General features: G+C 45.4%; 1 protein-coding gene and 1 long non-coding RNA gene across 2 annotated transcripts; one reads left to right on the top strand and one right to left on the bottom strand.

Moving 5' to 3' along the window:
- Nucleotides 1–691: 691 nt before the first annotated feature.
- Nucleotides 692–16,094, bottom strand: PPM1K (protein phosphatase, Mg2+/Mn2+ dependent 1K). Its single transcript, XM_064711254.1, has 7 exons — nucleotides 15,968–16,094; nucleotides 12,551–13,059; nucleotides 11,903–12,003; nucleotides 3,801–3,966; nucleotides 3,143–3,287; nucleotides 2,176–2,310; nucleotides 692–1,696 (listed from the first exon to the last, which is right to left on the bottom strand). The coding sequence occupies exons 2-7, from the start codon at nucleotides 12,988–12,990 to the stop codon at nucleotides 1,565–1,567; spliced, it is 1,119 nt and encodes a 372-aa protein (XP_064567324.1). The 5' UTR covers nucleotides 12,991–13,059; nucleotides 15,968–16,094; the 3' UTR covers nucleotides 692–1,564.
- A 2,686-nt stretch (nucleotides 16,095–18,780) lies between these two features.
- Nucleotides 18,781–19,791, top strand: LOC135447405 (uncharacterized). The gene is made up of 2 exons (XR_010440102.1): nucleotides 18,781–18,853; nucleotides 19,050–19,791. It is a non-coding gene; the product is annotated as an uncharacterized LOC135447405 (long non-coding RNA).
- Nucleotides 19,792–24,096: the final 4,305 nt, after the last annotated feature.

Here is a 24,096-nt window from a genome sequence, read left to right as displayed (position 1 = left end):
GGAAAGGGATAAAAGTAATAAAGATATGTACTTCACAATGGAAAATCAGAATCAGTCCAGGCACCTCAGAATTCTTTTTCTTTTTTTTACAAGGTGATTTAGCATCAGGCAACTTCTCTTTCATTTTGTTTTGTTTTTACCATTGTGCTATTGGAAGCATCCATAGAAGGAAAAATACTGTGGCAAGTCTGAGAAAAGACCAATTCTTCTCTGCCCATATTTCACTGCCACAGGAGCTGACAGCTGACATGGAGTAGAGGAAGGAAAAGGTCTGAATGAGGCACACCAGGACAGATCTTCACCTGTGCCAACATGTCAGCTGTAGTCCATGTCACAGCAGTGATATGAGCTGGATCAGAGCTCTGGTCCCCCCCCCATGTTCACTGGATACAGATTCCCCTCCAAGAAGGGAAGTGGAAACGCTTCCTTTAAGGATAATATTCCTTTCTGGTATCTGAGAATATCTGATATCTACTAGAAACAACACCCAAAACTTACAAAAATTACCTTACGTTGTTACAGTGCTCTCTCCTTTCTTTAGCTAGTTTGGGGCAATTTATACCTCCTTGTGTACCATGAAGAGACATGAGAGATCACAACTAACTCAGACAACTTCAGCAGAGGGCAGGAAAATCCTCATGTATGTATGAAGAAATAAACTGTGTTAAGCATCAGATCTTGAAGAGTAAACTCTTTGAAATTAGCTTATTTTCTTTATTAAAAAAAAAAAAAGAAATTCAAGTTGATGAGTCTCTGGATATCAAAACTGTGCGTCTTTTTCCCTCCTCTGTGCTTCTGTCAGGCACTGACAGCAAAGAGAAGACAGTGCAAGGGGCTGCTGCATGGTCCACAGAGACTGCACAGGCTTTGGACCCAATGGAGAAAGGTTCCCATCTGTCCAACAGCACATGGCTCCAGCCTGGTCTGTCTCCTTGGAGCTAGAGGATCACAGATGCTGGCAGCGAGAGCACAAAGCAGCACTGTCTCAGGAACTTGTACAGCTACACCAAATGCCACTGGCATCAGAACCTAAATATTCTAAAACTTCTCCTTTATTTTTCACCCACTTCTCCTGGAGCACAGGGGAGTTTCAGGTGGCTGCAGCAGAAGAAGAAAACAAACCCTCTTTCTGCCTACCTAAGAACATTGTGCGTTTGTTCCCCCGTGTTTTATCGGACAAGGAATCCAGCATGTGGCTCAGGGACCCAGCTGCCAGGGAGCTGAGGGTCCTGAGGAGTACAGGTAGGCATGAAGTGACTGTGCACCCCCTCCAGCCTCAGGTGAAAGCCCAGAACCTCGTCTGTGTGAACAAAGTGATGTGTGGAGCTGCTGGGGCGACAAACCCAGGACGCTGCCGCGATGCTGCTGGGAATAACGGGCAGCGAGACACAGTCAGCTGTAAGCAACAACGGGCACTACGCACCAAGGGAGCAGTGGCATCTTCTAACACTGGGAACAGAAGAGATGGACAAGACACTGAGTCAGCCTAGGAACAGATGGAGGTGTTCTCCTGTAGCACGCTGTGTCCAGGTGACGGCAGGAAGGGATCGCTGTGTCCTTGTCTTCACGCCCACCTCCCGCTGGAAGCGAAGCTGCGGCTGAAGGAGAAGGTAATGTCCCCGTTCTTGTACTTGCCCCAAGCTCCAAATGGCACTATGACAACTGTGCTGTTGTCTTCAGTGCCAAACTGCACTGCCTGAGAGCAGAAACAAAGTGTCAGCATCGGGGTCTCGCTTGGAAAGGGAAACAAGGGTCTGGCTTCACCTGGGACAGCACACTCTGAGGCCAGAGATTCCCTTGCCCCTTCCCAGCCCTCATCCTCCATTCTGATATGCCCTAGAGCTTCCCATAGGATATGCTACCATCCAGAACCATGGTCAGAAACTGGCCATTTCTGTCTGTGACAGTGACATTTTCAGCACAGGCAGAAGCTGCAGTTACAATCCCGTGCAGTTCAGTGGACAGTGAGCTAAACAAGCTCATTGAATGATGCCTGGCAAGGATGTGGCAAGACCCAGGGTAAGGAAAAGGCTGGCCAGCAGGAATGGTGAATGTATCGGCCAGCATCATTCAATTCAGTTGAATGTGTGGTATTATGTAAACAAAACCCTTGTGTTTTTAAGCCAAACCAGCCCAAGCAGGAGCCCTTGGTGGCCAGAGCAGCGCTGGCATTACCTGCTCAGTGACCACGTGGGCAGCCTCAGCAGGGTCATGGCACTGGCTGATGAAGTTGCAGATCTCCTGGCTGTTCACTATGAAGTTGATGCCGTCGGTGGTCAGCACCAGGAAGCTGTCGTCTGCGTGCTGCAGCTGCAACAGAGGCACACGGGGTGCATGACCTGGGTGAGTGCTGCAGGGCAAGGCAATGGCCCCCATGATTTAACCCTCTTGCCAAGCACTTTTTTATTTTCTTGGGGTGCTGTGTGCTCTCCTGCAAAATGTCTCCTGAAGCTGAGGGTTTCAAGGAAGACATGATAACACTTCAGTCATCTCCCTAAACCCCTTGTGGGTGGCACTCTATTGGGACCAAACCAATGGAAGTTCTTGGGGCCCTGGGAGGTGCATAGAGGAAAAGTAACAAATAGAATATGAATTGACAGGAGAGCTTCCTGCCAAAGTGGAGGCTGAATACCTTCTGAGTGTTTGTTTTCTAGATGACTACAGAGCTATGGTAAGATACATGCAGCTGTCCTTTCCTCCTCCCCCTCTTCCTCTCAACTGTGCAAATCTCTCTACATCCTACTTTTTTGATGGCAGCCCATCCATATCCCACCCAGTTCTCAGTGATGGTTTTATACCAGCATTAGCCTCAAAATTATTCATTTGACCACAGGACCCAAACAGACTAAGAGCTGTAATACATATCATGTGTTATCTTTCTTCCCTCGTCATATATTTTGCTGTGAGAAGTGAGATTTAGAAGTTGATCTGGTTGAATTTAGTACCAGATTCCTTTCTGTCCTGTAAGTGTTAATCTGAAACAACTTAACGAGAGTTGTTCTCTGGTTATTTCAGTAAAAAACAATGTGTGGCCATCAGACTTCATCTGGGCTTGTGTTGTGTGGGTAGCACCACTGCATCAAATACCTATGAAGCCCTTAATCCAAGTGCTGCTGTCCCTGTAAACCAGACCTCCTTTTACCTGAACCCTTTTTGTTTCTGGCTGGGCTATCACACCACTGTTTTTAAGATCCAAATCTCCTATGCTCCGTGTCATTGCAAGTCTACCATTCACGTGAGGCTGTCCCAAACTGTTCCAGGAAATGAAGCCACCACACTTCTTAATCCTGTCCAGAAGCACAAAAGAAAAAGCAAATGAGTTACTGCTTCATACCATTACCCCTATCCCTATCCTCTATTTCTGTCAGTAGCTAGAATGAGGAATGATGTATGGAGAGCCTGTGCTGGTGGCTGAGGGTTGGCTTTATCTGTTTGAAGGGCTCTATGGAAGTGATGTGTCTTGGTGGGCTGAGTCCTGACCTGGGAATCACAGTGCATTTCCTCAGGTTCTGAGCTGGTTCTAACTTGGCACTTTTGCACAAGTCTGAACCTTGTGGTCATAGCTCTGTTCTGAATCTTAGATGCTGATCTTACTGCTGAGATCTTATGCTCATGGAGGTCTTTCCACATCCCTGGTCCTCTAAATGGGACCCAGTGGCTGGAGCTTACTGCCAGCTCAGAGTGGTCTAAGGGCTCTGTGTCCAACTCTTCTTTCTTTATGGCCCAACCCAGCAGCAGTTGGACTTCTGACTTCTGCTGTCCATTGTGCTCAGGAAGCCACATCATCAGCCTGCAGGTACCTTTCCTTCTCCTCCTTTCTCTCTGGAGTGTGGTCAGTGGTGAGTTTCACGGGCTTTCCTTTCCGGCACAGCAGAGCACGACTGTCTCCCACGCTTGCCACAACCAGCTCAATTCCATCCCGGAGCAGAGCCACTGTTGCAGTAGTCCCAGAGCTCAGCAGAGTTGCTACAAATGTCATCAAAGAGAGAAGTTTTAGCACTGCCTCAAAGAGTGGAGTCCTTTATAATAGCAACAGTTTCAATTGGTAAAATAAAGACAACTTGTGCTCTACCTAATCAGCAAGTAACTGCTTTGAAGTTAAAACTAAATTTACACATACACAAAAAAAAAAAGCAAACATGCATGCATGTAGGAGTGGAGAGGAAGAGAGGGGAGGTGGGAAGGATGAAGTGTTTCTGTGTTTCTGTGCAACAACATGGCTCCATGCAAACAGGGCAAGTGGGATAAAAGCAGTACAAGGTACAGTAGCTTCCTTTCAGTTTGTAGCAGTTTTCCAGCCCCATGAGCTCACCTCAAGTTACAGGGTTATTGTCCTTATCTCTGGGCACAGTGACTGCACAAGTAGGTCACCATAAAGCTGATGGCTCTTTCTTTCTTTTAGGTGGTGAAGCAGGCAATTATATAGTAATTGATAAATTATAGTTACAGTAATTGATAAATTATAGTTACAGTAATTGTAACTCCACCAGAGGGAAGCAGTAGATCAGTCTGTGGCATCCTTCTGTCACTGTCAGAGCTGTTACTCCCCCTCTGCTTGCCCCAGAGGGGGATTCAGCCAACAGGCTTCCTGGCTTTTTCCAGGAAAGGTGCTCCCTGTGAACTTGTTGGAGGTCCCAGCGCAAAGGTGAAGCTGCATTCTGGGATTCAGCCTTGCCTTGTGCCTCCAGACTGGTGCAGGTGGCAGTGGGTGTCTGGGAACCTCTGGGGCACTGCTGGGATCTCCTGACAGGGGTCACTGTGAGTGCCCAGAGGGCAAAACAGAGCCCTGGTGCTGCCCTCCTCTACAGGGCAAGGGAGGGAGCTGGGCTGGCTGACTGCACCCAGGGACCTGCCTGGATTCACTCATGCAAGCAGATTTGAGGGCTTCTCACTTCAGTTGCTACAATGGTCTGGAGCAAAAAAGAAAAAAAAAGAAGAAGGAAACTCTTGGAAAAGAGAAATGCAAGTGCTTATTTTAGGAAAAAGATCTGTTGTATCATCTGCAGTGAAGAAATGCCAGAAAAAATGCCCAGCTTGCCTCATTTTCTTTGCTTTTTGAAAGGCCAAGTCCCACTTTACAGTTGTTATCTTCTCTTCCTGCAGATTCTGCAGAGGTAACCCAGCAAGAGAGGCCTGGAAAGCTCCTGCTAACTTGAGCTATTACACCTAAATATCTGGACAGGACCAGCTGCTGCCTGGAATACATTTGCATCTACAGCCAATGCAATTTCCTTTGAAAGGGCCACTGTAGGTCACCTGCTTTCTGGGCTTTTCCAGTTGTTCTGGTTTTTCAAAGCAAGCATTTGAGATGAGATTTGGGCTTGCTAAGGAATGTGACTCCCCAGTTATATTCTTGCTTTCATGTGCTAACAGTTAACATTTCATTGTCTTTCCACCACTGCTTCTGCAGAGATCAGCTACAACTACATGTGCTCCTACATCTGGTCCTGCAGCCCTGGGGACATGGGACAGATTTGAGACAGGACTTTGTGTTTGACCCCAAGGAATGCCAGGCAGCCCCAAATCTGACCAGATGCCAACAGGTAGCAACAGAAATGCAAGAGCTGTGAGATCTTTACAGCCTCCTTCCCCAGCCCTGTGAGGTCTCAGCACCCTCTAAGTCAAATGGGGCTAGGAGCAAACTGAAGTCACCAAGCCCTGGAAGATGCATTGAGCCTTGTTGTGCAGTGAAAGCAGAGAGTCCATGAATCAAAAAAGCCCAAACACAAACCCTCACAAACAGGTGTTAATTAAGCTGGTGTTAGTATTTAAAACAGGTATTATTACTGCTGCCAGGACTGGGTTTAGCTGAACGCTGAACCAGCAGGTCAGGGCTGACCGTCAGTGGCCATGGGCTGTGCCAGGGCCACGCAGGCTGGGACACTGGAAACTGGATGTGGCAGCTTCTGACTGGTGGCACTGGTGGGCACTGACATCCTGCTTCTCATCTTGTCCTGGCATGACATTATGATGCTTGTATCCCCATTCATCTGTTCTGTGCCTTTAAGACTGTCTCTGAAGAGTGGAAGTTTTGTTTGGGTTTCTCTTATCAGGGACACAGAGATGAGCGGTACATAGGGCTGTTTTCACTTTTTGCTTTTGGCTTGCTGCTTTGCTTGCTCTTTTTCTGCTCTCGCTTCTGCTCTGCTGTGGCTTCTGCTTATTAGCTAGTTCTAGCTAAACAGTCCACATTCCTCCCTGGACTGTTTCTCCTCTCCTTTTCTGTGACCATCTCGAACCTGCTCTGGACTGGGACCTGGGAACACTGAGGGTTTGCACGTTTGGCTGCAGCAGCTGGCCCAGCGCCAGAGGGACTGAGAACAGAGCAACCACTCCTGAACGAGACTTTCTGATTTTGTCATCTTTCTCAGAGCGGTGTCAACGGGTATTGTTCATTTTGTGTGCTGGGGGGTGCTGTGCCTGAAATAAACAGGTTCTTTCCACCTCTCTCCAAGGAATCCTTCCCGAACCGGTTGGGGGGAGGGGCCGTGTGGGTTTGCTTTCTGGAAGGGCCCTCCTTTGCAGATTCTTTAACAAATTTGCCCTAAACCAGGACACATCTGAAGCAAGAACTAGCCCAGTGCAGGGTCACTTTGAGGCACATTATGAAAATAAGATATTAAAAAGTATCAGTGCAATTAGAAATTTTAGTAGAACCAGTAAAATACCTGTTTTAGCCAACAGTTAGAACAAGTGAAATAGAGCAACCTATGTTAAACTACCTGTTTATTTTACAGAAGATACCTTTTATATAGACATTAAAATTAATGCAGAACTGCTGCTACTTTCCCATTTCATTCTGTGGTTTTAGAACTATGCTGAGAAACATATGAAAAGTTAAATCACATTCTTCAATTCACAGAAGACTGGAAATATTTGGAATTCAGGTGGATCTGCATCTTTTCAGAGCAAACTCCCAATGACAAGAGCTGCTATCACAAAATCAAGGGCTGGTACTAAAGAAAAATATATTGTCCAGAATTGTGGTAATGAACATAGTGACTTGAACTTTATTAGTTAAATAGCACTCCTAGAAAAAAATACATGCTGCTCACAATCTCTTCCTTGGATCCAGTTCATGCTCTGAGGAGGGATGCAAGAACATGCATGAAGCCAGATGTAGCATTATGTGATTTCTAGCACAGCCCAAAACCACAGGAATGATGATGGGATTGCATGTCTAATGCTTTTCTACAACTGCTACTAGTTTAACACAAAATACGTTGCATCAGCACATGTATTGGTTTTAACAATTAAAGAGTTTGTTTTCCTAACAATATCACTATAAAACTAAGATCTTTCAATAGGTTCTTAACACTCACTGGACAACTTCTACTGCAAGTCATCTCAACTAATGTGACAAAGAGGATGTGGAAACCTTCCAGTAGTCCAGGCTAGGAACCGCTGGACTCCTTCACCTGGGACAAAATTAAGCAGATCTCTTTTTCCACTGAAGCCCAGCTTAAAGTGTCCAGGGCCTCCAGTTCTAGAGCTGCTGACCAGGTACAGTGTCTGCCACAAATAACACGCACACAGAGGCAAATAGGAAATTCACCCAGGGACTTTGTTCAAACAAAATAAACCTGCAACACTGGAGATGTGAGAATAAGGGCTGCAGAACAGGAGGTGGAGTCAGTCACTCTCAGGTCTGCCTGCACTGCCCTGTGCAGGTCACGTAGGAAGCACCTGCATCTTTGGCCTTGGTAAATCAGCCTTGGTATTTCTGGGGAAATACTGGCCAGTGTTCTCACCTTCTCACTAAAACTCTGTGACAAAACCAGTTTAAATTCAGCCCAAATAAAATCTAAATTTAGTTTCCCCGATGGAGATAAGTAACCAACCAACCCATCAAATGAAGAATTTTATCAATGCTAGAGGATCAGCTGTCTCATAAATGGCAAGAGTGGCCACTGAAGAACATCTGCTCCCTCAAGGTAATTACACCAATATGGGGAGTTCAAATCAGTGTCAAATGAAATGGGGCCATCTTAAAGGCACTGGATAGAAGTTTATGAATTGTTCTGACTAATGGGAAATAGCCAAAACAAACATACCTTTAATATTGTAATTAGTATCTTCTAAATTGATCAGGTTATAATCAGAGCCCTTGGATAAAAAGGCTGCCTTTACAATGTTGATAAATTTATTAAATACTCAAGTCCAATTTCTGCAGCTCTCCCTTTCCCTCAGTGTTGCAGGTTAACATATTTAAAGAAATGAAAATCATTTTTGAACGGTAACTTTAAAAAAGCCCAACAAAACAAACATTACTTTAAAAATAGAATTACTTTAAAATAACTTCAGCTGTTTGTCAGCATAATAAGATTCAACTGTAAGAATGCTTTCAAACATGGGTAGACAAGTTAATACCTGGTTATGTTTTAACAAGATGGCTATTCCAGATGTGAGTGGCCAATGTGATTAGAGTTGGATGCACTGAATGTGGAGGTTGATGGACAAACTCCCTCTTGTTTTCTCTGGCTCACAGTGAACAGAAGCAGTAACAATACCTGGTAGGATTCCAGTAGGCCAAGAAAAGGTTTGTCTCACATTTGTTCAGGGAAATGCTCAAATTTCCTCAAGCACAGAATTTAATTTCTTATTTCTATCTTTGCTGAGCAAAGCTTTTCAGCCTTTACGTTTTAGTTTTTATGGCTGGTAAGAAATAGCAGAAAATTCTGCCCGTCTCTGGGGCCATGGACAATGTCATTTGTTGGATGTGAGCTTCCTTTATGTTCTATACCTAACTTTAGCAGTGATTTGAAAGTGACTGGCCTGTATTTAAATGCATGGATGTGAATGAAAATACATTTTTGAAGAGGTATCAAACACCAAGCTTCAGGGCTCTAAGCTGTCAATGATTACACAGGATTCAGGCAGAGCAGAGATTATCCCAGACCTGCCTACAGCAAGTTTCTTATGCTTTTGTGTGAAACAGCAGGTATAGGTCACTGTCAGAGGGGTTACTGGAGCAAGCCCCAGCAGGCCAATACAGCTGGCAATAGCACTGGTGAACTGCATGCCAGACACAGAGCAGTGCCTGGAACACATACATAAACCATTTTTATTATTGAAAGCTCACAGAAGCTACCATGCTATGCATTTTCTATCTATAATTTCAAATACTGTATCATTGTTAAGTGACCTACAGAGGGCCATGCCCTTGAAGACACAGCTGGGGTCCCCCAACAAGGAACGTCTCTAGTCCTGTTAAATTTATGCCTTATGTAAGGTCTTACTCCTTAAAACAGTACTATAAACAATGCCTCAAACATGCCATTTTGGCTACAGGGATTTGTCCCAGGGTTTAGTTTCCTTCAAACACCCAGGTACAAGTTTTAGAGCTGGCTGTGTGTTAGTAAAGAGCTGGACATCCTTAATGTGCACTGTTATTTTTGCAGACACAGTGAAAGGAGTGAGGCCTGGAAGGGTCATCTGCTGGAACAAGTCAAAGCTATTATTTTGCACTTCCTCAGCTATGGCCAGGTTTCAAAAGGAGTCAGTCTTGGGGAGCTTCCAGTGTAACCCAGATACACCAAGTTACACAATCAACCACCAACTTCAAGACACTCCAGCAACTGTATTGACTGTCACATCCAGAATAGCCACACTTAATCAGAAATTTTGCTGGCAAACTGAATCAGTTTGGAAGCAGGATTCTAACAGACACATGCCAAGCACCGAAATTTTATGTAACTTTCAAAACATCAGCAACAACAGAAATATCCACACAAAGCAGTCAACAAAGTATTGAGTCACTTTAACAACAGATATGTGACAAGTTTAATCTGTTCAGAAATCCAAACTTGACTTTGCACTCTGTTACTCCATTCTTTGCCTTAGAGCTTGATTTTCAGCCAAGAACAATGGGCTCTCTTAGATCCCTGATGTTCCTGCAAGAGCTTGCAGGTGCTCAGGCTGAGAAACACTGAGTGCCTGCCAGAGCGTGGCCCCTGTGGAGGTTTGGCAACTCTTTTACCCTCTGTTTTGCTTTTTTAATGAAGGGGGCTTGTGCAGTATCCTGGTAACCATCGCATACGTTTTCTGGCATTAAGCAACACCAGTTAATTGGTTATGAAAAAAATCCTACAAGCAGTTCTAAAATGCTGCACACTTTGTCAAATATTGTTCTTATCCAATTCTGTAAGCCTCACCTACAAAGTGTTATGATTTGAAATAGTTTTCAGAAAAAAAACAGAGTAATACATCCAGTACAGTTCTCAATCCTTCTCCTCAAGAAGCTGCTCTGACACAGAGGTCACTGCAATGAGCCAAACCAAGAGCTGTCTTACACACAAAGGGGCAGGGCAGAGGACAATTAGATCTGAAAATGGAATGGCCTGATCTAGGAAAGCACACAAACTTGTACTCAAATATGTCTTGGATTTGGATTGGTAAGAAAACACATTTGCGAAGAGGCTGTGGGATAAAAAGCACATCTGCTCTGCTGATGTCTCTCAAGAGCTCAGCTAAAACTCAGCTCATAGGTCAAAAGTAACTCTGGTCTTTTTTACAACATGAAATGCAATGGGAAAATTACATTTATAGTAATACTATAATGCTAAATATAAAATACTAAATAATAATAAAATTAAAAAAAATATAGTAAGGACTGAGATACAGTCCTTTTTTAAGGGCTGCATCTCAGAGCTTGAGACTTTTTTCCTGATCCTTGGTGCAGGCTAAGGTAAGAGGCAGTGCTGCAGCAGTCAGGCTACCTGATCTGCATTTGAGCCTACATAGATTCATCTAGTAATTAAAGTGCAGAGAGCCACTCCATTACTTGATTGTACTCAACCAGTGCTTCAGAAAAGCAGCTTGAGAATCCAGTATCACTTCAGTCCACACAGGGTTTCTTGGTTTCCAGTCTTTCTTGGAGAGAAGACTTTTACAGTTTCTGTTCTTGTGGTAAAACCTCAGCTATTCTGCCTGTGCCTGCACGAGCATGGGGACAGGTTTTTTGTTTGGTTGTTTGTGGGGGATTTTGTTTGGGTTTTTTCTGTTGTGGGTATGTGTTTGTTTGTTTTTTTAATTGGGTTTGTTTGGGGTTTTCTTTTTAAAACTGGCTAAACTGACTCTCAAAATTGTATCTCATAGCTGAGAAAGCTCCTGTGACAGAACTGGGGCAGGGATTTCTATCTCCCCTCCTATGTTACTCCCTATAAGCTCTGCTTGCTGCAACTGGAAGTTCAGAGGTATTTAGTCTCTAGACACATGTACGAGAACTTCATTAACAGCCAGGATTAAATGGGAGTCTAAAAGAGCTGGTACCAGCTTTACCACAGCCTTACCACGGCCAAACTTGTTTTCCTCTTCACTGCTTTTTTCCCTTCCCCACTCAGCTACTCCTGTGATTCTGTTTGTACAGAAGCAATATGGGTTGCATTAATTTTGGCTTATGTTCCTCCTCAGGTGCAGCAGCCAAGTTAGGAAGGGGAACTTTGACACTGTTGCTTTTAATCCACGGGACTCACAGCTTTAAAGCAAACATATAAAAGCACCCACCTCCACACTCATAAAATAATTTTTAAAAAAAGAGAATCAAAAACACCCCTCTCCACATTTCTTACCAGTAAAATTATGGTCTTTGCAAATCTAAATCACTCTTTGCTACCTTGAAAAACATAATCCTTTTTAGAATCACATTAAGAGAAATTCATTGATGATTATGCTAACATTCAGATTCATAACTCCTCCAGTAAATTTGACTGAGACTTACAGTAGTTATTTCATTTGTAGGAGATAAAGCATAATTGTTTTATTTGCAGTAAGTGACCAGAGCAAAATCCTGTGTTAAGTAAAATTGTTTTCAAGCCAGTCTTCTGGACATTTTACTGCAAAACTACTGAGCAAATAAATTTTATTCTCCACATTTATATGAGTAGAATTTTTTTTTACCTACCATCAGCAGAGACATTAGCATGCCTTGCATATGCTTTGTCTATTTCTAGAAAAGCTTTGCTCAAAACATTTTCCAAGTTCTCCTCCTCAGCAAGAAATTCCCTGCAAGCAAGCAAGTAAACACAGAAATTAAACTTCTTTCCAAGAAATATACATCCTGATCAATCTGTTTCACAGTCTTATCTCCTCCCTGCACCCAGTGAATCATGCCGGACCTGAGTGGAAAGGTAATGTGATTTTACTAACTGTGTGCACTGAAAGCATAATCCTCTAATTTTGGAAATATCTAAGTTCCTTATCCAGCACCCAGGGATATGATAGATACAGAAGAGTGTAAGCAAACCACAGGTCAGCAATTACAGAGAGCCTGTGTGAAAACAGTTAGTCCACACTCTCCCTGTGTTCCAAGACCTTTCCTGGACAGGGGGCACAATTGTGCTTTTGTCTCCTGCAGTTTTGGGCTTGCCCAGTGGGGCCGGTACCAACGCATTAAGTCATTCATCGCATGTCTGTTCCACCCAGCGCTCCTGCTGTCCCATAAGAACAGGCAGCTACATAACCTGGGAGTTTTAGCTACAATGTACAACGCATTAAAGAAGGAATCTCGGCTGTAATTTATTTGACACACATTGCCTTGATGAGCACTTACTTAATATATTTTTCCATGTACTTATGACAGAAGTCGGCAGCTGCCGCCCCGCCGTGACCATCGTACACCGCGAAGTACAGGATATCCTCTGTCAGCTGCGCGTAATCGAAGCGGTCCTCATTTTCCTTTCGCTTCCCGATGTGGCTGGCGCAGCCCACGTTGCTCAGGCTCACCTTTGGGATGGGCTTGCCGTACTTTATGCTGGGTGGGAGGAGAATGGGTTCATCGATGCGGTTGTCCCAGATGCCGAAGGTGTCCCATGTGGTGGGCCGCCCGCTGCCGTCGGGGTCGAAGCGGGAGGCGCGGCGCTCGCAGGTGGAGATGGAGCAGGCGGCTGCGGGGCGCTTCTCGTCCTGCAGCAGCCGGGACGTGAGCGCGGCTCTCCTTCTCACCTGGAACCCTCCGCTCCGTACCAAGCTAATTAGGGTAGCTGTGGACATCACTTGTCTTCGCAGAGATTCGCCGGGGAAAAGGGACGGCGAGCAAAAGGTGCGCAGCTGCCGGAATGCCTTAGAGAATGAGGGAGAAGCGATCAGGAAACAAGCAGCACGGGAAAGGGAATTTTCAGTTGCATCATTCAGGAAACAATGTCACCCTGAGAGCCCGCTAAGCGTGCGGAGCGCAGCACGCCCTGGGAATCACTGCAGCGGGATGTGCGTGACTCACCGGGAAACTATCCCACATCCAGCCCAGCTCTGCGCACACAGCCAGGGAGGCGCTTCTGCTGCCCCTGCAGAGCGACAGCCCGAGCTTCCACAGGGGTGGAGAAGGAGCAAATGGGAGTGACGACAGTACTAAAATATGAATATGTGAAAATATGAGATAAGGTTGAGAAAATGAGCTTATCACGCATGGTCTGCAAACCCCAGCCGAGATATCTGCACTGTGACTCCCAGGGGAAAGGGAGGAAAAATATATATGCTTAGATTTTAAATTTTTTATCTGCATGTGATATTTGTTTCTGTCACATTTATGGAGATCCTGAATAATACTTTTTAACAGAGATGTTAAGTTAATTGTGATTTTTAAAAAAATTCTAATAATGATTACTAAGAGTGTATCCATCGACAGCCACAACTGTACACACAAACTTCCCCCTCAAAAAACCCCATGCAGCTATTTGCTGTTTTGTCTGGCGTGAAGCTCTCTGCCACCTAACCTTGAAATGGGCTAACACAGGCAGACAAGATCTTCTACTGGCTTCTCATATCTCTTTTCCAGCCCAGATAAATTCAAACACACCACTTGGCTCAGCACAGACAAAAATTCGCTAATGATGACTCACCTAGCATGCTGAAAAGTGCAGAAAGATTGGATTATGTGATCTTTTGTAGAGTAACACCCAACATCACCCAAGTCCAAGGATGCAGTTTGTAATAATTACATGGGCTTGCAATGGAGTAATTCAAACTGGACCACACAGATCACTGTAACTACTGTAACTAACCACACTAAAGATATAAGCCCAGTGAGGAATTTCTAACTTAATTACTTAAAAGTTTTTAAAGGCAAAATTATGAGTGAGAAGTGTTAAATGACAACAAAAGATCTAAATATACCCAGGCTTATTGTGAATTAATAATAATAATGATGATGATGATGAAGAAAATATTAGGTGATCTGATGTAATTGAGCAGCAAAGAGCAACACTTGTACCCCAGAGACACTTTAATTCTGGGCTGGAGTGCCTTGCTGTTGTCCTCTGCCCAAGCCAATCACAACTGCATCTCTGCCTCTGAAATATTTGTTAAAACTATGTTTTTAAGTTGCTAGATAAAAGTCTGTGTCTCACAAAAAGCATGCAATCAAAGGTAAATTAGTAATGGGTTCCTTTGGTAGAAAATGGCAGTGACAAAGCTTTCAGAAGGCCTTCAATAAACATGTTGTTCCCAGCTCAAAGCATGTTGCTTCAGATGCTGTGGGCTTATCTTTCATGCAATTCTTAGGTTGCATGAAAAGAGGAAAGGTTTCTTTACTTAGCACTTAGAGGTTAACTGTTGGCTTGATAAAAGGCTGAATGTTCTGGAGATCACTGCTTTTGCACCAGCTGAATATGGAACTACTTGAAATCTTTGGATTTTCCATTTCACTGCAGGGTGATTGCAATATCACACCCTTATTTTAGCGTACTTACAGGTATTTAAAACCTGGTTTACTTCCTGGAGCTGCTTTTTCTTTCATGCTATCCTTGACCTGCACAGCAGCAGGTTAACTTCCTTCTGTGAAGCACAGCAGGCCCAAACTAAAAACTTGTCAATTAGCAAAACCCACGCTCACTTTCACTTCTGTCAGCTTGAGAAGAGAACATGAAATGTTTGCTATATTTAGACTACCCTGTATCCACAGCATGAATCAGAGGATCAATCCAAACTCACCAGCTAATTAATGCATTTGTTCCCTATCAAATTCAACTCTCACCAGGCAAGTAAAAATAGTGACGATAGTTTTGCCTTCCAAGTGTCTCTGCAAGAGAGAAGTAGGAACCTGCTCTTTAGTTTGTTATGTAAACAGCTCTGGACACACAACACTCTGTGCTTTCCCAGCTGATATGCCTGCAAACACCGGGCAGTCAAATCTGGGCAAAACAAGACTAAGGAAATGAAAAGGGGGGCACCGGTGTGAGAGACAAAGTGCAAGATAGACAGTTCTAGATAGAAATGTGCTTTGAGGTGCTCCATCTGACCCTGTTCATCTGTCCACGTTTTCCTGGAGGGAAAGAGTTCCTACAGACACACAGGGAAACACAGATCTTAAAGCGGGATGAGGTTATTAAAACTGTTGTTTTACAGGCTGTCTGCTCCTCGGAAGATGGAGATTTTCCAGGCTGCCAGAAGCAAAGGGGAAGAAAAGGAAACCCGGAAGAAAGCGAAGGCATGCCTGCAGCCCCAGGGGATCCGACGTATGTGAAAAAGAATGTACAACTCCAAGTGCACTTGCCTCCCGTGCCTTCCCAGCCCCACGGATGTGGGCAGGACCGTACGGTTCTGGCTGTTAAGCTCGCCATAAAGCAGGTGCCTTGGTGTTTTGTTGTTTGGTTTTATTTTTTTAAATCCGTGACACGCCTCCCTGCCGGGACAGCAAACTGGACGCGGACAGCAGCAATTTAAAGGTGTCTCTGCTGCAGTTTGCGTATCACGAATTACAACAGATCGCGTTTATTCCGTGCATATCAAAGCTGCGGCGTCCGGCGGCAGCCCCTGCGGAGCGCCAGCCGTGCCCAGCCCCGCTCCGTGATGTGCCAGCCCGGCTCCCTGACATTCCCAACCCCGCCGCGGCCCTTCCCGCCCAGCAGCCACGGCTGAAGGAGAAGGGAGAGCGGAGCGAGCGGAAGGGGCAAAAGAAGGAGACGCTTGCGAGCGCGGTCCCTCACCCTCCCTCGCCCCCGGCCCATGCCCCGGGGGGGCGGGCGGCCCTTACCTCCTCCCGCGCCTGGGCCCGGCGGCGGCAGCGCCTCAGCGGAGCGAGAGCGGCGCCTCCCCGGCCAAGGCTGCAGAGCGGCCCCGCCGCCGCCGCCCGGCCCCGCCCGCCGAGCCCGCCCGGCCAATCGGCCCCAGCGGCGGCGGCCGCGCCAGCCGAGCCTCCCCCACCGCCCCCGGCCCGCCCTCCCCCGCGCCCGGCCCCTCACACCGGCCTGGGGCCGCGCCAGCAGCGGGAGCGCGGCAGTGACCGTGGCCGGGATGATCCTGCCCGGCCCCTCACACAGGCCTGGGGTCGCGCCAGCAGCGGGAGTACGGCAGTGGCCGTGGCGACCCTGCCCGGCCCCTCACACGGGCCTGGGGCCGCGCCAGCAGCGGGAGCACGGCAGTGGCTGTGGCCGGGGTGACCGTGCACAGCCCTCGGTTTCACAGAATCACAGAATCGCTTAGGCTGGAAAGGACCGCAGAGATCATTGAGTCCAACCGCACCCTGTTTTTCCTTAAACACATCGAGAGAGGGTGACTCCATCACCTCCCTGGGCAGCCCATTTCAATGTCTAATCACCCTTTCTGCTATGGAATTCCCCCTAATCTCACAGAATCACGGAATTTACTGCGTAGGAGAGACACACTTCTGGCGCTGCACAGATCCAGCCCAGCCCTCTCCTGGCGCAGCCTTAGGCCATGTCCTCTCGTCCTGGGAGAGGAGCCCGACCCCCACCTGGCTCCAGCCTCCTTCCAGGCCTGGGTTCGGCAGGTGGAAGCCCGAGGGCCGGGACAGCCAGGCTGTGCCTGCAGCTGCTGCCCACAGGCTGCCCAAGAGGCCTCTGGAAGCAGCAGTGATGCCTTTATGCATCAAATATCCAAAAGATTTAAAGCACGGCTGTATGTGCTGCTCTGAGGCCTGCTGCCTCCTGATGAGACCCATGCCCTATCAGGATTTTAAAGCGATCATTTGCTCCACACTGTGCTACTGCCAGTCTCTGACCTCTGATGCAATTTGGCAAATCAGATGGCTCTGATTACAAAAGCCTTGAAACATGCTGTCCATTCTGTTTTGTGCTGTCTGCTGGAGACCAGAGTATTCGAAAACAGGCACCTGAGAGAAAAGTCAGAGCCAATGCAATTTCCATAGGAGGTTAAGGAGGTTGCTGTCAAGTTTGTCCTATATATTTTTGAGATAAAGAAGCTTTTGTTTTGTTGGAGTGAGATTTCTGGTTGCTGCAAAACCTGGTCAGAAAATTAGCAATAAAACCTCTCAGACCTCTCACTGTACAGCTGTACTTGTAGAAGAAGGGGTTAGGTGAACATGGCAGCACGTACCAGATTGTTCAGGTTTCCAGATGTGTGGTGTCCCACTCAGCATTTAGAATGGAATTTGATCCTGTTAGTGTTTTGGGGATAGCAACAGTGTCATCTGTCACTGCAAGTTGTTCTCTGGTTCCCGTTTGTCCTCGGTGAGACAGGAAAAACAAAGCTCTCCTGCCAACTCTCCTGGCATTGGGCAGAGAGCAGCAGTTCTGAGCACAAAGGATTCATACAGAAGTGTATCCAAGCTAGCACAGTGAATTACTGAGAACAAAGCCAGCATATTATCTGTAAAACAGATTTACAGAGCAGCACCAGTGGGGTCTCCTCAGAAGTGTCAGGGTCCTACATGACATGGAGGCATGAGTGCTGGGAGACAATTTCTGCCCCATTGAGTTGGCAGTGAAAGGCCAGCATGGAAATGATAAATGTTTCATGTTGAGCCCTTAAGTGCAGTAGAACTGCTCTTATCTTTACAAGGCTTTGGAAGGCAAGTGGGAGGCATCTGGAGAGGCAGCAGGAAAAAATGAGGCAGTAAGCATAAGAATAGCATTGTGAGAAGGCAGAAGGCTTGAAGACAAGGCCAGGGCACAATGACAAGAATACACAGGTCAGGCGACAGGGCAGGCAGGATGATCTGCACTGCAGCATTTGGTGCTTTGAGGGGCCTCTGATAACACTTGGAGAACAGGAGGCAAAAAAAATCAGCAACATAAAAGGCAGGAACTTGTACTATGCAATATTTGGTTTTGACTTCAAACAGTTAATTTGGACTTTCCCATCATAAGTTTTTTCCCCCTAAAGGATGAGGTAAGTATTCCTAGATTCCAGCTCTCCTAACAAGGAATCTCTGCTCCTGCAAGGTTCTGTCTTCAGTCTTACTGCCTCTCTTTTTGCTGCTTCATCTTGTTCCTGACCTTTCCCTCCCTTGCTTCCTATTCTACTTTATTTTTTCTGCTTTTTATTCAATTTTATTAATGATTTGCACATATTTTTCTGTGTTTCTTTACTGCTTCTTCTTCCCTTTTTCACTCATCTTTCCTGCAAGCTTCCATCTTCAACTTCTAAACCCTTAATCTGGGACTGTCTTGTGTGGCTGGAAAACAAACCAAACTCCTGGGGGCAGGGGCAGGTTGGTTTTCTACGTGCTGTCCTGCCCAGCATTGTAACTGAACAAACAGCAGCTGGAATGCTGGGTGGGGGGAGAAGAAATGTCCATTGCAATATCCATGTATCATATCTCACACCAAGCTATAAATGCAGGACAAGCTGATTCTGAGTGCCAGGCTCTTTTCACCAGCACATGATGTTAAAAGTTGGAGAATTTACTCTTACACTGTAGGGGGATACAGTGTGGGTAAATGAAGGTGGTATAGAATGTAATCTTGTCCCCCAACGAGTTGCAGCTGAACCAATCACTAAAGATCAGGAGCAGGCCTGATGTTAAGAGGCCACACCTGTAGCCAATAAGAACAGTGTTCTAAAAGAGTGGATTGGTGGGATCTGGAGTCAGATAGCTGCTGTAAGGATTAGAAACAGTCAGTGCTCAGAGGAGCTGCCTGTGAGAAACATCAAGGGGGTATGAAACTCTGGTGATATGGAATCCTTGCACTATAATGATGATAAAACTCTTGATATATATGACAACATTGCACCATGCTTTCTGTCCTCATAGGTTTTTTTTTTTTTTTTTTTTTGTTTTTTTTTTTCTTTTCTTTTCTTTTCTTTTTTTTGGTTTTTTTTCTTCTGGCTGATTATCTGCCTGTACAATCTAGGTCTCCTAGCAGGTCAGAAGAGACCAGAAAACAACCTGTGGCTATGGTGAAGTGGCCACTATTTTAACATCAACATTCAAATAACTGGCCAAAGCTATAATTTCTCACAGCACTTTTCAAAGGCAGCCCTTTAAAATCAAGTGAGCTACTGTGTCACCCCTGCCATGGCCATTTGACTGCCTCTCAGTAGCTCATGGACAGCTCTGGATACTCCAGCTCTCAGTGTGGACATTGGTGATGAGAAAAGAGCAGCAGGAAAGCTTATTGGGGATCTCTTTTCCTAGGATGAGGAGCCAAATTTAAGTTCGGACCCTTGCCTTAGCCATGTTGTGGATGTGCCTGGTCACTGATCCTGTGCTTCCCTGGCTGATAGATCCTCTCGCTTGACCTCGAATCTGGCTAGTCTCTGTGGTCAGGCTTGGTGGTCCCTGGATGGCAGCTGTCCCCCTGTTGCTGGCCTGGCTCTCCTTAGGTGCCATGGAGCTGTCAGGGAAGTCCCTGCCTGCCTCACCATCTCCCTTATCCCCAGTCGTGGTGGAGCAGCCATGCTTCTCCATGCTGATGAGGGCTGCACACAGTCCTCAGGGCGTGGGTAATAAGCAGCTTTTTTCTTCCAGTGCTTTTTGGTACTCTTGCCAGGTATTGCCCTTGTATAAATAATCACAGTGTTAACACTGAAACATGACTAAGCAAGCTAATAGGCATTCTGTTTTGAAACAAGAATTAAAAACATTGGTTTTGATACTGCTCAAATGATGTGCAACACTTAATTCTCAAGCTCATACTCTATACTTTTATGGGTGATGTGACAAACCTTCTGTGCTCAGACTTTGGGATATGGTAGTCTTCCTCTGGTTATCCTACTCAATAAATTTCTACTTCATTTGGGACTCATGGTTTACAGAGACAGAAGGTGTTCTGAAACAGAAGGGCCGTGGTGTAGCTTAAGCACATTCCCAGGACTGCCCAGATCAAACTGCTGGCTCTGAACCAGTTCTCACTTGCAGGGAAAGTGGGAGTCAGTTGTACATCTGTTCTCACAGGATTCCTCTCAATTCAGATGACATGGCTTGGTTCTGTCCTGGTGAAGATGGAAAATAAACTCCTGTACCAAAACACTGTGCTGGGATGGGCAGATCCAGAGCACACCTAGAGGATTGGCTCTTGTCATTAAATCAAAGTCAGCTTTCATTTCTTGGTGATCCCTGGCGTGGTGGGTTGCCCCTGAGCAGCCACCTAGTGAAGCCACTGTCATTGCCCCTCCTCAGTGAGCAGTGCCAGCACTGCTGAGCAGCAGCCAAGCCACTGCTGTGTTTTCAACACCACTGCAGCGGCTAATGCAAACCACAGCACTGAGGACTGCTACAAGAAAGTTAACTAACCCAACACACTGAGTTTCCTAAAGTAAAAGAAAATGGTTGAGTTGTTTATCCTGACTTAAATGGCTTCAGAATATTCAAGCAGTTTATTTGGAAACAGACCAAAAAAAGGCTTGACTGAGCTTTTTGTACCCGTTGTGAAGAAGATGTCATCTTAAATGCAGGGAAAAGTGAGTTAGAACAGAATGTTCCTAGCCCTTCACATTGTGCCTTTGGCATTCTCCAATTACAGCATGTTAGCTGTGTAAATTTAATTTCTCCTTGAACTTTTCCAACCTAAATGATTGTATGATTCTATTAGGAAGTATCGTAACTTAGAAGTTGTGATACCTCAAAATATGAGGATGCTATGCATGATAACTTTGTATTACTTGTATATGAAATTGAAAGATCTGATTTTTGGGATGGTCGCACAGCAGCACAGCTGATTTTGTTTCAGTGTCACAGCTTTGGTTTTACAAAGATAATATTCCAGATCAGAATTCAGTCATCTGCCTGCTGAGAAGAACCACGTGGCTATTTCTGCCTTGATGATTAAAGAATATTCCAAATTATTTTTGAAGAGCTGTTGTAATTTGACAGCAGGAAATGATTGTGGCTTTTGAATATGTAGCAAATATTTTAAAGCAGCTTTTAAGTGGTTTCCTTGGCAACCACTCTTCTTTAGAGATCAATCCATGCTGTTAAGTATCCTGCTGGACTGGGATCAGCCCTGCAATATTAAAGGCACTCGTTTCCAGCCCTGCTGGGTCATGCATAGTTCCTCGCTGCCCAACAGCCCGGAGCTCAGAGGGAAGCTTGCTGCCTGCCGGGTTTTATCCAGACGAGCAAGGACACACCTCTGAGCTGGCATAGGCTTCCAGAGGGGTGGAGGAGCTGTCCATGCTCACATTGGCTGTGCTATCCAACAGCCCTGAGCAATGGGGGGTTTATTTCTCATTTGCCTGCACTTCCCCTCCACGACAAGACAATTCTTGTGACTTGTAGTTTCCCATTAAAAGAGAAAGCAAGCACAGCTCTTAGCTGCACAGCCTGCATTCTTTTATTTTTTATTTTACATCTCAGCTGTCTGGGGCATCACATAATTTATCCTTCGACCCCATTTATGATCAATAAGAATGTAAAGCCAATTAACGATGGAGAATCCTGGAGGCATCATTAACACAGAGTTGCTCTTCTCCAAAGCTTTCCAGTTATGTATTCATTCTGATTTGGATTGGCTTCCTTATTTGCTATGGATATCTGAGATTTAAGGCAGCTTTAGCAGAACTGAGCTGAGCATCTTCAAGAAAACAAATGCTGCTCAGGGGAAATGTGCTACAGTGATCCGAATGGAGGGCACTTGGCTGGTGTTTGTCATCAGCCCTGTGGGAGCCTCATTGGGTGCCCCAGCAGTGCTGGGGTCTCTAGGAGCAGACTGGGAAAATAGGGCTGGTGAAGGGAGGTGATTGCTGACAAGCATTCTTTAAGAGATTCTCATACTTGTTTCTTTAGGTAAGCCTGATGTGTAGGAGTAGTTTATTGCTTGGCCATGCTTTTCTTTCTGGAACTCTCAAGAGTTTCTAGAACTGACACAGAAAAAGAGAGTGCTTTCTGAAAGCAGTTGCTTCTTTGGATTTATGGGTTTGAAGGCAGAAATCAGCACAAATTCCTCAAAGTAGAAATCGTGCAGAACACAGCTCATGTGTGACCCAGCCTGTGGCATTACTGTACTTACTAGCAGTTTTTATTTCCCTTTCCTTTTTATTTCCTACTCATCTTTACTTACCAGTTGTTACTCCAATCACTGCCTGCTGTTATGGAAAGGGTTACTGCTTTATCTTAAGAGGAAAAAAGAATAGGATAATCAGCATTCAGTGTTGTAAATCCATGACCCTTCTGTAAGACCAAAGCTGAAGCAATATTCCAATTAAAATTACATGTTTATATAAAACCAGAAAAACAGAGCCCACATGCAAAATGAAATCGTCAAGCATCATTTTGAAATGCAAACAATTTAATGAAATCTTGTGTTTACAAGTGAGCCTGGGAACTTGCAGATCCTGACCCATAGCATATGGAAGCTTCGGAGAATCCTCCAAATTTTGCCTTAGCATGGACGGCACTGGGTCCACAGGAAGATGGATGCATTCAAAATCATGTCCAGCATTGAATGGAAGCTTCAGCTGTGTGTAATCTTTGGGTTTGGCATGAGAATGTCATGTAGAAACATTCTCTGTGTGTGATCTGAGCTGCTTTGCCCTCTACTTTTTGTAAAGGCCTATTACAGGCACTGAGAATCTGGGGTGTTTGTGGTTCTGCACTTGCAGAATATCTGCTGCTGTCATCTTCTTCCATTTCTGATTATTCCAGAACTCTACTTTTGTGCTGATTGAATAACACAAATTTTATTGTCAGCATTTGAGGAAATACCTGCTTAGTTCTCAGAACAACTCAGTACAGGGAGAGGAAAGAAGTAATATTTGCATTTAGCTTTGTTCACAGGGTGGAGGTATGATAGTTACACTGTTAAATGTCACACTGTGCTTAATCCACCTGTGCAGGATTAACTGCCTAGGATGATCTTTAGGAATGTTATTTGAATGTTTCCAAAACCAGGTGGAGGGTCATCCAGAAGGCTATTTTAATAAGAATTGTTTTGAAAGAAATGATAGTAAATATTGATGAAAACAAAAATGAAGTATGGTCTTAACTCTCGCCTTTACTGTGACAGAAGGTGGCAGAACCTACCTGTTTTTTGCACCCAGTTAAGAGAATGGTAATTTTGAGCAGGTAGGCACATCCTGTTTCAGGCTGTCACCTACTGTATTCTAACCCTGGGCAAGCCTGGCCCAGCTGTAGTTCTGAATGAAAACATGTAAAGTTATTCCACCAGATGGGAAAACCTCAGAAAACACAAGTGTTCCCTCACAGGTTCCCATGGGTCCTGACTCCATGTGCCTTTGGTCTCTGCTCCTTGAGACTCCTGTTCAGCCTTTTGCCTTTCAGGTGAGCCACTTTGCACAGTTGCATCCACGCATGATTTTATTCCTTCTCTCTCATTTTGAGTTTCAGATTGCTCCCAGTCTGTATTTAAGTTCTCATCTTTTTCTACACCCCTGAGAAATGACTGTTTTTCCAATGTATTGAAATAAGTGAAAACATGTTTTATGCTTGGTGCTGCAAAGAAAAAGGTTTTCCCTGTAGCGCAGAACCAGCCAAAATGCTTTGTGAGAGCACATCTAATTATTGAATCTCTCCCTTCCCTGGCCCCATTCCCTTCCTCTCTGTGATCATCATGCTCCAGCTATGGTTTGCCAGAGTTCTCCCTTGCACAGAGCACAGTGTGTTGCCAACACCACTGTTGTTTGCAGATTTACAAGCTCTGGTTTGAAATGTCCTTGTCACAAACAAAAACATGTACGTCCTGCTTCTGTCTTAACAGCTGTTAACCCTAAATCACAGTGTGAACAGCCAATGAGATGCTAGAGTGCATCTCTTCCAAAATGCTGCTTTACATCTGGGCCCACACTGCAGAGCTGGAGTGGAGGATCCTTTCCACACACAGTGCCTGTAAGCCGAGGAGGAAACCCAGCTGTTCTGCAAGGTACCTCTGCAGGGGCTGAAAAACAGCACCCTGGCACAGAGGAGACATGGAGAGACACAGACCCTGGTTCTTCATTTCAGGG

The sequence above is a fragment of the Zonotrichia leucophrys genome, chromosome 4 (assembly GCF_028769735.1).
Source record: "Zonotrichia leucophrys gambelii isolate GWCS_2022_RI chromosome 4, RI_Zleu_2.0, whole genome shotgun sequence".
Lineage (NCBI taxonomy): Eukaryota > Metazoa > Chordata > Aves > Passeriformes > Passerellidae > Zonotrichia > Zonotrichia leucophrys.
The sequence above is the reverse complement of the archived record's forward strand: the minus strand, read 5'-3'. Positions and strand labels throughout refer to the sequence as shown.

Coding starts and splice junctions, on each gene's coding strand:
- PPM1K (XM_064711254.1), bottom strand. CDS start 12,990: ATGTCCACAGCTACCCTAATTAGCTTGGTACGGAGCGGAGGGTTCCAG. Junction 3,967..11,902: donor TGCTAATGTCTCTGCTGATG/GTAGGTAAAAAA, acceptor TGACATTTGTAG/CAACTCTGCTGAGCTCTGGG. Junction 1,697..2,175: donor CCCACGTGGTCACTGAGCAG/GTAATGCCAGCG, acceptor TTCTGCTCTCAG/GCAGTGCAGTTTGGCACTGA.